The sequence below is a fragment of the Pseudorasbora parva genome, chromosome 8 (assembly GCF_024679245.1).
Source record: "Pseudorasbora parva isolate DD20220531a chromosome 8, ASM2467924v1, whole genome shotgun sequence".
Lineage (NCBI taxonomy): Eukaryota > Metazoa > Chordata > Actinopteri > Cypriniformes > Gobionidae > Pseudorasbora > Pseudorasbora parva.
The window spans coordinates 13791470-13807161 of record NC_090179.1 but is presented as its reverse complement, the minus strand read 5'-3'; the positions used below and the strand labels follow the sequence as shown (position 1 = coordinate 13807161).

The following is a 15692-nucleotide window of genomic DNA, read 5'->3' as shown; positions in this document are numbered from 1 at the left end:
TTATTGTTTTTTTGAGAACACGTCTCTGTCTGGTTCATCTCACGTGTACTTCGAATCTGTTTGCCTTAGATCATGTATTTAGCAGTTAAGGTGTAAGGTATATCCTGGTGTGAGAGCCACCAGGTGGCGTAGTCAAGAACCTTTAAATCTGTTTAAAACACGGAAAGGGGGGGTCACACACAAACACACACACACGCACACACACTGAGATGAATATTTTTCTTCAGTGTTTTTTATTGCGTTCTCATCATACTTTCATGACTTCACCCGTGCAAAGTGCGCACTCTGTATGGGGCATGTTATCTTTAGCTTCATTTATTGTGAAGTTTTGCGTAACCACAGACAGAGAGAGAGAAATATGTGTAAATCGAAGGCTTTAAGACCAAGCAAAGCTCTGCATCGACCAGGGAATCACACCCAGTAGTGGCGGAATAGACTGTGGGCGGAACACACGATGTGCCGGTTTGCCAGAAACTAAGCAGAAGAAAAAGAAAGAGGTAAGAAATAAGAATACTAAGCACTTTAGAAGCTATTAATTTTCTTGGCCGATCATTCAGAATAAAGAGAGTGAACTGACTAACTGTTAAAGCAGTTGCTGACGTAATTAGACGTGTTATTACGTGTCATTTATTTTCTCTAGTTAGGCTATAGCCTAAAGTTGAGTTTGCCCCTTACAATGTGCTAGCTTTTAGGAAAGCCTAGTATTATATTTGGCAACATCTCTTACCAGGCAATGGTAAAAATAAAATAAAAAAAGACCCAAAGCCAAAGCTGCTATTAGGCGATGTGAAACAAGTGAATATAAGGATGCGCGTGATATTAAGGGACCATCTGAAAATGTTTCCCTCTGCGTTAAAACGTTGTCATGTTACAAACTGAGTTGTGTTAACATATAAGCGGCTCCTGATTATACATTTATGTGGGGCAGATTATGGGTCATATTGTAAGCTATACTGTATGACTAACTGCTAGTATTATAATTTTACATTTAATGACTGAACACTTGCAGGGTTCACAAACTCTCTAAATATGTTCACCATGGTAAATTTCTGTATAAAGTGTGCAAATATAATCACTCACTCACTCACTCACTCACTCACTCACTCACTCACTTACACACACACACACACACACACACACACACATACACACACACACATGTTGGTCTATGTGGTTTACAGGGACTCTCCATAGGCATAATGGATTTTATATCATACAAACCGTATTTTCTATCCCCCTACACTGCCCCTGCCCCTAAACCTACCCATCACAGGAAACATTCTGCATTTTTACTTTCTCAAAAAAACATCATTTAGTATGTTTTTAAGGCCATTTGAATTATGGGGACATTTGATATGTCCTCATAAACCACATTTATAGAGTAATACCAGTGTAATACCCATGTAGTTATACAAATTTGTGTCCTCATAAACCACATAAACAGGCTCACACACACACACACACACACACACACACACACACACACACACACACACACACACACACACACACACACACACACACACACACACACACACACACATTCTGATTGGTCATTCGCGGACTATGAGTTATCTTGACCAGTACTACTTATATTTTAACGTCGTTGACTGTCTGGCGCTATCTTGAGGTGGCTGTAAAACACTTAACCACCATGGGTTACAATGGTAGACTTCAAGGGTCTACTTTATAAAGTTTTAAATATGGATATATGTTTTTGTGCAAATATGTATCTGTCAAATTAAAGTATAAATTACATGTAATTACTATGTATACACTGTAAAAAAAAAAAAAAAAAATGCAGGTCTCCAATTGAACATTTTCTAGTGATTGATCACTTCCAAAAGTAAAGAGTATAATGTTGATGATTTATCAATCTACTCCAGAAAAAAAAAAAAAAAAAAAAAAAAAAATATATATATATATATATATATATATATATATATATATATATATATATATATATATATATATATATATATATATATATACATATATATATATATATATATATATATATATTTTTATATATATATATATATATATATATATATATATATATATATATATCAGTCTGGCCCATATGGTTCTCGGTTAGGGCACTGTGCATTTCCATTTTTCACCACATATTTACTTTGGAAAAATATGGGGTGCCATTGAGCTTGAGGGCAGCAGCTCCCTCTGCCACCCATAGTACTTTACAGAGCCAACCTGCCGTACAATGCCATGTGTTAAATTTCCAATACATATCCATATCACGTTATGACATAAAACAGTTTAGAAAATCAGATTTTTTTTGTATTAAATAATGTTAAACACATAATTTAGGAATGATTAATTTTATAAAGTGTTCTATATTTTTTAAGATTATAAATGTTGGTGGGGCACTGCCCCAACTGCCCATACAGGTAAGTGTTAAAGGATTATGCAAAATTTACTTTTACATGGGATTTGAATATAAGTGTGTGTACACAACCACCCTATAGGATATTGGTACAAATCCAGACACTCCTTTTTTTAACCCCAATAAATCATAAGCAGTGTCTCAGAATAAGCCATTTGCAGTTTGCAATGTTACGTCATATTTTCTTAACCCAGGACTGCAATGGACACAAAAATGTACAACATAGTACAATAAATGATGTTTTTATTAACAAAGTTCGAGAGGATGTTCAAATAATCTATCCAATCATCATGTCATTCAAACCAGCTGTCAGCAATCAGCAATCAACATGACTACCCAATCAGCACAAATGAAGGACTACATAAATACCCTACCCAGTCAACTCACCCAAGTTCATTGACAGTTTTCCAGCATTTGGTCTGCCAGTCTTGTCTGCAAATGTCAGAAATCCAGCTCTACCCTTCTGCCGATGAGACCCTCATCTCCCAGGAATCTTCACCTCATGCAGATGTCATGAGCTCCCATGCTCCACCGGATGCCATTTCTCAATCCCCGTAGCCGATACTTGGACATCAGCCCATTCGGGCAGCTTCCCGTTCTCCATGACGCAGAGGATTACCTTCACCTCTTCCAACAAGACACCGACCAGCAACTCCAGCATCTTCTTATGCCTCGGCCCATCCAACAATTCCAGCGACAGAGAAATGGAGAGTCTTAAGCCTTAGCGCTCATCAGCGCAGAGGTTCATTTCTCTCTGAAAATAACTAAAGCACAGTTATACACACTGTATGTGTCGCTTCAATTTTCCTCCCTTTTTCCCAAATCGACTTCTTCCTCCAGAAGGCCAAAGCGAGCACAAGTAGCAAAGGACCCAAATTCTATCAGTTGCGGATGTGGATTTATCTGCCTTATTATCTTTACTTCCTCCATCCACTTCAGACCACCAAATTAATGTAGCTAATGTTGGAAATTTTCTTCTTGCAAAAATAATTTCTCAAAGATCATTTGATTTCAGAAAGGCTTTATTCACATCAACAAAGCCGAGACTCTCCTGCAGGAGACAACTCCTGTTCTTTTGGTCTACCTAGCATATATACAAAGCTGCTTTCCCAAAATGGTAACAACCTTCAGCTAGTTTTCCAGTTGGTTTCCTGGCTCACGTCACCACATTCCAAGTTCTTTTTCTGTCAATCATGCATCTTCTGCATGTCATTTTAGAGCACGTTGTCAACGTCCACACAAACTTAATACAGGGCAAACGCAACCTCAGCATACATCTAATAGTGTCTTCAATACAGCTTATTTTACATTCATTTCAATAATAAAATCTTCTACTATAACTTCTTTGTTACTTTAAGAAATGTGGCCGTTAATTCATCTCGGCTCCTTTCTTTCAACGAGTTCTCTATCGTCTTTAATCGCTACAGCGAAATTATTTGCAGCGCATTTCCCCATAGGAGACGAGAGCTGAGTGTTTATTTCGCGATAATGGCTGAGCTTGCACTGTCTTACGGGGGATCTCATTCCTACACATACCACAAGCTGTTTTCAGCATTACTTTTCCAGTGGCAGTCCTGTAAGCCAGGATCAAAACCCTACAGGACAATGCCCCTCTAGGACTGAGTTTAAACTAATGCAAGTGAGCGGTGCCCAATGTAGACCATTTTTGATCATCCAAAATCCATATTTAGGCAGCTTCAAAGGGGTCCACATGGCTCCAGTAAACAAATAAGGGTATTATTTTGATGGCCTTGGGGTGAGTAACTTAAATAAGGAGCACTTGATACAGACAGATGTGTTTGATAAGGTTTGGATCTGAACTATAGATCTCCATGAACAGTATTGGGCACACCTGCAGTAGGTATTCCAGAGTCCCTGTTTTTGCACTGTCATGCATCACTTTGGCAGATAGCAGTCTATCAATCCATTGGAGAAGTTTTACTATACTTGTTTTCATATAGATCTCAAGAGTTTTCAAATGTCAGCCAACCAGGAAGCACAAACAGATGAACTGCTGGCTCTAGCGAGCATATATGATGAAGAGGAGTTTCACAGGACAGAATCAAAACAGAGTGGCAAGATCCATCTGTGCCTTGAGCTTCCTCCCAACTTCAGACTGCTAGTCAGGGGTAAGATTTTATGCAGGATTTTGATTTTTTTTTTTAAATAATATTGTATGTTAAACTATTATAAGCTACTGTAAACGATCATGATAAACATGATACAGTTCTCACACTCAACAATGATGCCCCCCTCCCCCCCAAACTGTAAAAAAAATTATTTGCATTCAAACTGTTCAAAAGAGTGGTATGATTTGTTTTTTTCAACTGCGAGTTTATATCTCACAATTCTGACTTTTTAAATTGTAACTCGTGTAAGATAAAAAATATAACTATATTTATTTGATTATATAGTACAATTTTTATTTAATTAATTCAATTAATTTTGGAGCTCTAATGCATCTATTCTCCATAGTCTTTATGTGTTGTGCATATTTTTCATAGGGGAGGCATGCATAGAGTGTGCAATGTCCTTTCTACCCCCCTTGGTTCTGAGTTTTGAACTACCTACAGACTACCCTTCATCATCAGCTCCAGTCTTTACTCTAAGCTCCAAATGGCTTTCAAGAGTCCAGGTTTGTATTTTAGCATCTGAGCTAGTGTATTTAAATGGTAACATTAAATAATTAAATAATTTATATTTATGGAATTACTTTTATTTTTGGACCTGATTTGTCCTAATGATAATGACATAGCTCTGAAGATAAATAATCTCTGTTCAATTAATAAGTTATTTAATGTCTAAAAGATCACCGCACTTTGCAAGAGACTGGACGAACTGTGGGAAGAGAACAGGGGCAATGTGGTTCTTTTTACCTGGATCCAGTTTCTAAAAGAAGAAACTCTTGAATTTCTGAACATCCAATCTCCACTCGAGATCCAAACCATTGGTGGGCAGCCTCAATATGAATCTGGTCAGAACCAAGCAGTAGACACTGCTGTAGAAAAGAGTAAAGTGCAAGAGTTGGACCAAAGAGCGGTTCAAGAATTTGACCCTCACACAGATATACTTACCCAGCTGCTGGATTTTAATGAAGCTCAGAAACAGAAGGTGTTTGATGGCAAGTTTTTTTGCTGTGGAATCTGCTTCTCTGAGAATCTTGGTTCCAACTCTTTGCTCTTCAAGGAGTGCCAGCATGTCTTCTGCAAGGCCTGCGTGAAGGAATACTTTCAGGTCCAGATTAGAGATGGCCAAGTCCAGTCCCTTACCTGCCCTGAGCCTGAGTGTATGTCCATGGCTTCTCCTGCACAGGTACTTTTTTCTTGAACATTAGTATGAGCTATGAAAAGGCTTTGACTATTACGGACTATAGCTGTTTCTACAGCTGTTTAAGAAAAAACTAATGCCTACTATTCTACTATAGGTGAAGCTTCTCGTGGGCGAAGATGAATTTGCCCGCTATGATCGCCTCCTTCTGCAGTCGAGTCTGAACCTAATGCCAGATGTTGTTTATTGTCCAAACATGAGTTGCTGCATGGCTGTGATGATCGAGCCTGATGCCAACATGGGCATCTGCCCCTCATGCCAGTTCGTCTTCTGCACCCTCTGCAAGCGAACATACCATGGCCCATCTCTCTGCAAAGAACGTAAGATCACAGTGGAGTGGCAATCATAAACACAAAGACAGTTGATCAATTAGTTTTATATAGTGATCTAAATGTATGCAGTTAGCAGACACTTTTATACAGAGCATCAATAGAGGAATAAATTTCTCACAAAGCCAACAATATTCATAGTACACAATGGCCGATTTATCAATCAATCAATCAATCAATCAATCAACTTTATTTATATAGTGCTTTTACAATGCCGATTGTTTCAAAGCAGCTTCACAGTGTTAAACAGGACAATACTGCAACAAAATTTGATTTGGCTGTACAGCTGTTCTATAGAAAACAGTGATGTTATCAGCTTATTTTCTTTTATCATATAGCGACAATGTTGGCAGATCAGTATTATAGTTTATACAATTAATTTAAATAAAATGAATTAATAACCCAATTAATTAATTTTTTATTGTATATTTAGTTAAATAACTTTGATCATGATTAAGTGTCCCCAACTGAGCAAGCCAAGGAACCAAATCTCCAGCAGGGCATGATGGAGAAAAATAAACCTTGGGAGAAACCAGACTCAGTCGGGGTGCCAGTTCTCCTCTGGCCTATTAACAAACAGTGTATGATCATTATTCTGTCAATCTTCTAGCCTAGAAATCTAGACGCACCCTAGCAGCAGCAAATTTAATTTGCCCGCAAGTGTTGTCTAGCAACTCTCAATACCATACTGAGCTGTGTTCCTCAAAATCTGGACGGCCCAATCACGTCGTGTATAGAGTCGGCAGGCGGGGCCATAATGACGACGGCCGAGTTGCGTTTGCGTGCTTCTAGTTAACACAGAAACTGGCGAACGGCGGCGGTCTTTCGAATCAGCTTTGACCGCAACTCTGGAAGACTTGGAGTTAAGGTTTTCTCTGAGAAAAGAACAAAGAGCGGCACTGAAGTCATTCTTAAAAAGGGAAGATGTGTTCAGAGTTTTAGCCGACCGGATACGGCGAATGTTTAATCTATCAGCGAGCTCTGTTTGGTTGCTCTGGTTGGTGATAGCGCTATCCTATCGTGTGCAGAGGGAGTTTGAAAGACAATCGTTTATCCGCCCCTCGGATTGAGCCCTGTCTATGGTGAGTTTCCAGACCAAACATCTTGATGTGGGTCTGGCTTGTCAGGCTAGCAATCTTCAGAAATCACATTAGATCGGAATATTCTAAATTTCTTGGTATCACCCAGGAGACGGGTTTATTGAGGATGTTCCGTCGATTACATTTAATCATTTAGCAGACACTTTTATCCAAAGCGACTTCGAAGCAATAGAAGCAACGAAACAAACAAGGGCAACAACCTGCAAGTGCTGTAAGAAGTCTCAGTTAATGAAGAACAGTACACAAACAAAAAATGTTTTTCCTCAAACAAACAAATAGAACATTTAATTGGATAGTTAATGGTCCACTGAAATCAAAATTTAAGTTTTTTAGCTTTTAGTATGACTGTGTTAGCCTTAAAGTTATGAATAAGCTGGTATGTTCCAAAATTTGCATTTAGGAGATATAAGCATTCAAAATGTACAGTCTCCCACTTCCGTTAAAACAAATCTCAGATTTTGGTGACATCATCGCAGACTTCACTTTCTCGTCAAATCTTCTGTCCAATCAAAATGCTCTCTAGAATCTAAAGCCCGCCCCCTACACTGCCGAAGCTATGTCTGAATTCGGTCAGGAGTTGTTAACACACATTTACTAATTTCTACATGGTGAAAGGCACATAGCACACTATATATGTGATGGGAAACGATTTAGTGTAAATATGCTTTCATTTGAGGCGAATAAAGTCTGTTTTCACATTAGTTTCACGCACCGCCTCAGCGCACACACCCCTACGGCTCTGGTCTAAATTTAGACTACAGACATGAGAGCGCAGTGCGGATCATATGCGCGAGTCCGCGCAGACAACAAACATATCGTCCCATTTGAATTCTGCACAGAATGCTGTTTTCCAAAGCGATATGAAGGAGATTATGATGATAAACAGTGTTAGAGGAAACTGGCTTTACCAAACAGAGAAGGTCCGCTCTTGCGCTCTAGTCAAACTGTATATTAACGAAACGCTATTGGCTGTTTCAAAAAAGGGGAGGAGCTGCTAACAGTTGAAGCCGTTTCAGGGGAAATTACGTCAACACATTGAATAATGCGGTTAAGTTGGAAAAGATGTGTCTTAAGATGTTTTTTGAAAATGGCTACAGACTCGGCTGCACAAACTGAGATCGGCAGGTCATTCCACTAGGTGGGAACGGTCCAGGAAAATGTCCGCGAGAGCGATTTCATGCCTCTTTGGAATCGCATCACGAGGCGTCGCTCACTCGCAGAACGCAAGCTTCTGGAGGGTGTGTAAGTCTGAACAAGCGAGTTTAGGTATATTGGTGCAGAGCCTGTGGTTGCCTTGCAGGCGAGCATCAGCGCCTTGAATTTGATGCGAGCAGCCATTGGCAACCAGTGCAGTCTGATGAAGGGAGGCGTGACATGAGCTCTCTTCGGCTCATTAAAGACCACTCTCGCCGCTGCATTCTGGATCAGCTGCAAGGGTTTGATAGTGCATGCTGGAAGCCCAACCAGAAGAGCATTACAATAGTCCAGTCTGGAGAGAACAAGAGCTTAAACCAGGAGTTGTGCAGCCTGTTCTGATAGGAAGGGTCTAATCTTTCTAATGTTGTATAAAGCAAATCTGCTGGACCGGGCTGTTGCAGTAATGTGGTCAGTGAAGTTTAAATGGTCATCAACCTGGCTGTCCTAGATGGAGTTATGGTTGATGAACCAAGCTGAATGGAGATATTTTGATAAGATGCTGGGTTGGTTGAGACAACAAGTAATTCTGTCTTTGCAAGATTAAAGTTAAAGGTGATGCTCCTTCATCCAGCCAGAAATGTCTGTCAGACAGGCAGCGATACGAACACTGACTGTAAGATCATCTGGTTGAAATGAGAAGTAGAGTTGAGTGTCATCCGCATAGCAGTGATAGGAGAAGCAGTGTTTCTGAATGACAGAGCCTAATGATGATGAATAATGATGATTCTAGGGGGGAAAAAGTTTTATATGCAAATAGATATCAAGAATCAGCATAGGAGTCTCAACAATGGTGACATACTTAATGCAACAATGCATGCTAGGAGCCATGAGTTTTATAGTGTGGTGGCTTAGTTTTGAGCTAAAGTGTATGAATTTCTTTCTTCAGGTGAACACAAGGGAAGATAGTCTGAAGAATGTCAGTTACCAAACAGTTAACTAGAGCCATTGACTTCCATAGTATTTGTTTTTCCTATTATGGAAGTCAATGGCTCTAGTTAACTGTTTGGTAACTGACATTCTTCAAAATATCTTCCCTTGTGTTCAGCTGAAGAACGAAATTCATACAGGTTAGAAACAACTTGAGGGTGAGTAAAGGATGACAGAATTTTCATTTTAAAGGGAACTATCCCTTTAATTTCATTAATTATTTATAGGCTAATGACATTAACTTTAATGGGAACAAATTAAAACGAATAAACCCTCTCTTGAATCGGGAAGAGAAAGCTTCTTGCTGGCTTTGATGGGCTAATTTTCTTCTAATCTTTCTACTGTATTTATCCACTGCGTGTCGGGGCTTTTGTATTCCTTACCTACATTTAGGCATACTCATTTTTCATTATTACAATTCTAACATTTTATAAATATTGCAAAGTCAATGTGAAAAAAAAAAAAAAAAAAACCTTGTGACATTTCTCTTATGCAACAGTTTGCTGGAACAATTAGGCCTATGTAAATAAAGAAATGCATAAATAAACAGGAAAAAATTATGCGACAGAATGCAGAAAATACTCAGAAAACTCAAAATGGTGTTTCCAAAAAACTTGAAGTCATCTGTTTATGTAAATAAAGGCTGGTCACTGTAGAGCATGATTGCTCTAGTCCAGTCTTGAAATGACAAGAGCTTGAAGGAGGAGCTGTGGACTGTTAGACTGTCAGTCTGTAAATTTGTCTTTTTTGTAAAATCCTGCTTCTGTTAGAAATTTGCAGTAACCAATCACAAACCGGCTTATCCACCTGGTGCGCTATTGGAGGGTTTAACACGATGATTGATTGTTGGTCTGATTGGTTGAAGGACTATCCAAATGCGTACAGAGTCCTTTTGAATTATGCTCGTTGATCACGCCTCTTGTGCAGCAGAAAATACAGAGCAAACTCCACAGACCAATTTTCAGCCTTTAAAGATAGAGCTTGGTCTGGTGATAGCCAGACAAGTGGACTGTGTAATTAGTCTGTAAAATATTATACTACTATAATATTTAACAACATCTGTTCAATGCATCAGTGATATTCATACCTACATCATTATTATGAATGTTATCTTGCTTTTATTGAAAAGTTCAATATACACCAAAAGTATTTTATTTAAAGTAAATGTTAACAAAAGTTTATGAGATGTCTATATCTATACATATGATATGTATGTATATATGTATGTATGTATGTATGTATGTATATGTATATACATATATATATTATCTATATATATCAATATATATATATATATATATATATATATATATATATATATATATATATATATATATCTCACACACACACACACACACACAAGCGTTATTCTCTTTTGCGTTGCATTTCTATTAGGTGAGCTTCGCAGGATAAGGGATGAGTACCTCGCTGCAAGTGAAAAGGAGAAGGAACAACTTGAAATGAATTATGAAAAGGAGCGAATTCAAAGAGCAATGGAGGACTCTTTAAGTGAAGACTGGGTGCAGGAAAACTCTAAACAGTGCCCTTCCTGTGGCGCTAACATACAGGTCAGAAAATACTACCTCATGACAGCAAACAGACATTTTACTTTTGTGGTCCTAAAGGTGATATCCTTAAAAAACAGGCCTCATATTTAAAGGGGTACTTCAGCGATGGGAAGAAGAATCTGTATTTAAACTGGGTCTTTAATGTAGTAGAAATGTGAAATTATTTTTGAATTTAGTGCTTTCTAGACTGAGAAAAGACAGAAAATGTATTTTTGTCTCATGGGGATTAAAGACAACATTTCCCAGAATTCTTTGCTGCCCTACGAGCTCTTGCTTGCGTTTAAGGGAATGCTTTAAAGGCATAATTATTATGTAATGCTCAGTCATGATAAGTCAGTTAAGGGAAGGAGGAGGCAGGAACTGGCAAACGTTAAAGGTCCCGTTCTTCGCGATTCCATCTTTCAAACTTTAGTTTAGTGTGTAATGTTGCTGTTAGAGCATAAATAATACCTGTAAAATTATAAAGCTCAAAGTTCAATGCCAAGCGAGATATTTTATTTAACAGAAGTTCCCTTTCAAAGCCTACAGCGAATGGCCGGTTTGGACTACAGCAGGAAGTGCAGGGATGTAATGACATCACTAGAACCATTTGTTGACTAACCCCCCGCCCACAAGTACACGCAAAATAGGGGGCGTGGTCTTGTTTCTCCCCCACGTGGAGAAGAGCACGCATTCAGCACTTGCATCTCCCCGTTATGGTAAGAGGCGGGACCTTTCCGGGCAAAGTGCGCTAAGCTGCTGTCCAATCACAACACGGGAAGCGCTGGCCCAATCAGAACTCGTTACGTGTTTCTGAAGGAGGGACTTCATAGAACAAGAAAATCATCAGGCCGTTTTTAGGACAGAGGAAACAGTGCTGTACAGATAAGTAAATTGTGTGGAAAATACTGTTTTTTTACACGCAAAACATGAACTCATGTTATATTGCACACTGTAAACACAATCAAAGCTTCGAAAACACGCGAAGAACGGGACATTTAAACAAGCACAAAACTAAAGTAAAAGCAGTGGCCCCACAGACATATGACTACAGCACACTCTCAAACAAAACATAACGTAAATATCCAGGCCTTGTCCTCTCTCTCATCCTTCACTGTCGTCACTCCTCTTTTTATGCTCATATAGCTCCTCTATGAAATACAAGGCCGATGCGTTGTGCAGATGACACTTACTGCTTGCCACATATCAAATGTAAAAATATGGAAATTTTTGGTCTTCTGGGAGCTGCAATCTAATCCATTTGGCTCAAAAATGTGTCAAAAAGTGTCTCAGTGAAAAGAAAAACAATCAACCACCATCAAATGGCAATTTAGTTAATAAAAGAGTTTACAAAATAATAGTTCAAAACATCTAACAATACTGCTTGAAATATGGAAACTTCCATTAGTTATCCTACATATTCCTAAACCTTTTTTTTCTTTCTTTTTTTAAAGAAAACAATGGGCTGTAACAAGATGACCTGCTCCGCCTGTAAGCAATATTTCTGCTGGATCTGCTTTCAAATTCTCAACTGGAGGGATCCCTACAGCCACTACACTGACACTAGCTCTCCGTGCTACAACCAGAACGAATAGTGATACACAGACGAATAGTGAATTTCGCCGATATTAACTAACAACATATGGCAAATAACTAATGCAATGTGGGTTTTTTTATGTGATTTTTAAGTGCCATTGTGTATACATGCCCTCAAATGAACGTTGTATCATGTTCACTTTTCTATATATATCCTGCATTATGTATATTTTGCACATATCGGTTAGTACTTCAACAGGCTAATCCTGTGTACACATCACTCGTGTACTGTTCTCTCTATGTGTTTGCTTTCTTGCGTGAACATAGATAAACAGCAAGCCAAACTCTGTTCAAGAGCCAGGATATGAGCGTCTTGCTCCTTTAATGATCACAACATTTAGTGCAGTTTACAGGGGTAAACGTCGGCCATTGAACCGAGTAAAACTGTGAATGAAATAAAAGAAATACAGAAAACGTATTAATAATCAAAATGGCATCATACTTAACAATGTAACAAGTAAATGTAGATAGAGAAAGATTGCTGACTCATTAGCATAACGTTACAGCACTCTAGCGCCAATCCGCAATAACAAACATCTTTGATTATCACGTTTTAACTCCTACAATATATTACAGACATATATATTATTTAGATAAACTTACAGCCAATGATTTCCACAATGTTTAGAAGGAGGAATGAATCAGCTGAATCACAAACGTATGTTGAGCGTTCACTGCGCCATGAGCTTGTTATTTCCTGCTATTCACCGTGTGTTGCTCCTGAACACACGTCATAATAAAAGTCCTCTCATAAAACCTATACAATTGCGGCAGGCAAAACCGAAACTTAACAGAATATCAAAAACAAACCATAACCAAATATTTATGACTGCAAATGTCCCTTAAAAACTACACAGCCTCTTAAGGAGGCAGAACACTCCCCGCTTGGCATGATTTATGCCACTATAACAGTCTGTCTTACTCTTACTTAGTCCTCTTTAGCTAGCAGTAAGATCACATCAGAAATAGGTCGTAAGAATGTCTTCACATTACCACTTGAGGTTGTTTTAACCTCTACCTTGCGGACCTTTCCGTCACTGCTCGGGAAGACGGATGTGATTAAGCCCAAAGGCCAGTCATTTCTTGGGGACTGAGCTTGTTTCAACAGCACAACATCTCCAGCGTGCAAGTTTCTGTGAGTTTCGTGCCACTTGCGTCGAGGTTGGAGTGTACTGATGTACTCTTTTCGCCATCGGCTCCAGAACTCGTTGGCCAATGCTTGTACTAGTCTCCACTGACACCTTAGGAGATCTGTTTCAGTGTAGTTCTCAAATGGGACAGACACTCCCGTCTTTTGGGTTAAAAGCATTGTTGGAGTGAGTATGCATGGAGAATAGGGATCTGACGAGACAGGAACCAAAGGTCTAGCATTTATGATTGCGGACACCTCTGCCATCAGTGTGCAAAGTACCTCATGAGTCAAATGAGCATGTTTCTTCTCCAACAACATACCATCTAGAATCCTGCGAGTCACACCGATCATGCGTTCCCATGCTCCCCCCATGTGGGAAGCGTGTGGAGGATTGAATTCCCATGTACAGCCAGTCTCATGGAGGTATTTCAGAAGACTCGTCTGGTTTTCTTTTGTTGGCTGCATGTTCAGTTCTTGGCTAGCTCCGATGAAGTTGGTTCCTCGGTCTGATCTGAGCTGTTTTGCCGGTCCCCTCAAAGCAAAAAATCTTCGCAAAGCGTTGATGCAACTGGCAGTGTTCATAGACTCTATTACTTCTATGTGTACAGCTCTTATACTCATACACGTAAAGAGTATAGCCCACCTTTTGTTTGCGGCTACACCTCCTCTGGTGCGTCTAGTGACCACTGTCCATGGACCAAAAACATCTAACCCCACGTAAGTAAATGGAGGAGATGTACTGAGGCGCTCAGGAGGAAGATCTGCCATCTTCTGGACTTCCAGCTTTCCTCTGAGTCTGCGGCATGTCACACAACGATGAAGAATGGAGTTTATCAATCTTTTCCCTCCTACAATCCACAAACCAGCCGATCGGATTGCTCCTTCTGTGAACTGTCGGCCTTGATGGTGCACTTTTGAATGGTAATAATTCACCAACAGTTTGGTAACATGGTTTTGTTTTGGGAGGATGATTGGATTCTTTACTTCTGATTCAAGAGGGGCGTGTCTGAGACGTCCACCAACCCTCAAGAGACCGTCGTATATGTAGGGGTCAAGATTCCGCAGCACACTTGAACTGGAAACTTGCTCATTACTCTGCAGAGCAGCATACTCCTCTTGATACAGGTCTTTTTGGATGTGTAGAAGTATTAGTCTCTTTGCTGCTGTCTGCTCTACAGGTGTGCGTATTCCGTTGCACTGATGCCATCCTTTGCATCCATGGGATGTGCTGATGGGCCTTGACGTGTGAGAACGTGCTTGGTGAATCAAAAAGGAAACAGATCTTAACAAAGATTCCCAGGTAGAAAAGCGCTGAAACCGTTCTGAGAAGAGGCTTCTTTCAACTTGTGTAGCGAAGCTGGTCACACAAGGTCTGATTTCTGTGTCCGACTCTGGATTCACTAGTCCAAAGGACTCACACTCTTGCACTTGGGGTGGTTTGTAGAGGAACCTGGGTCCTGTGAACCATGTAGTGTTGCTAAGTTGTGACGCAACCACAGATCTTGTCGCTAGATCAGCTGGATTTTGGTCTGTAGGCACGTAATTCCACTGATCTGGAGAAGTCGACTGCCGTATCCGCTGAACACGGTTGTGCACATAAACAAAGAAGCGTCTGGACTCGTTGTAGATATATCCTAGGACTACTTTGCTGTCACAGTAGAATGTCACTGCATTCGGCTTGTAGTCTAGTTCGTCAAGGATATATTCAGCCATCTCTACAGCCAGCACCGCTCCACAAAGCTCTAGACGAGGGATGGAAGGCTCAGGACGAGGTGACAGCTTTGCCTTGCCCAGCACAAATCCCACTTTGACCTCGCCTTCATCAGTCAGAGCTCGTATGTAAGCCACTGCCCCAATGGCCCAGTTCGAGGCATCCGAAAAGACACACAACTCAGTGTATGCAGTGTTAGAGAGTGAATAATGTAAGTATGTGCGTGTGATCTGAAGGTTACTTAGCTTCTGAAGTGAGGTTCTCCATTCTTCCCACTTGTTTCTTTTCTCTTCAGGAAGAACAGTGTCCCAGTCATGTATCTCTTTAGTCAGCTCACGTACCAGCGCTCTACCTTGGATCGTCACTGGTGCCACCAAGCCCAAGGGGTCGAAAAGGCTGTTCACAGTGGAGAGCACTCCACG

At 39.9% G+C, this 15692-nt stretch overlaps 1 protein-coding gene across 1 annotated transcript; it reads left to right on the top strand.

The window, feature by feature from the left end:
- The first annotated feature begins 450 nt into the window (after positions 1-450).
- On the top strand, positions 451-12648 carry LOC137084165 (E3 ubiquitin-protein ligase RNF14-like). Its single transcript, XM_067450159.1, has 7 exons — positions 451-497; positions 4366-4533; positions 4909-5039; positions 5213-5716; positions 5829-6051; positions 10680-10852; positions 12286-12648. The coding sequence occupies exons 2-7, from the start codon at positions 4383-4385 to the stop codon at positions 12424-12426; spliced, it is 1323 nt and encodes a 440-aa protein (XP_067306260.1). The 5' UTR covers positions 451-497; positions 4366-4382; the 3' UTR covers positions 12427-12648.
- Positions 12649-15692: the final 3044 nt, after the last annotated feature.

Bases quoted from the DNA above. Each gene is read 5' to 3' on its own strand.
- LOC137084165 (XM_067450159.1), top strand. From the start codon at position 4,383: ATGTCAGCCAACCAGGAAGCACAAACAGATGAACTGCTGGCTCTAGCG. The intron at 5,040-5,212 runs GTTTGTATTTTA...AATGTCTAAAAG, and splicing joins AATGGCTTTCAAGAGTCCAG to ATCACCGCACTTTGCAAGAG. The intron at 5,717-5,828 runs GTACTTTTTTCT...ATTCTACTATAG, and splicing joins CCATGGCTTCTCCTGCACAG to GTGAAGCTTCTCGTGGGCGA.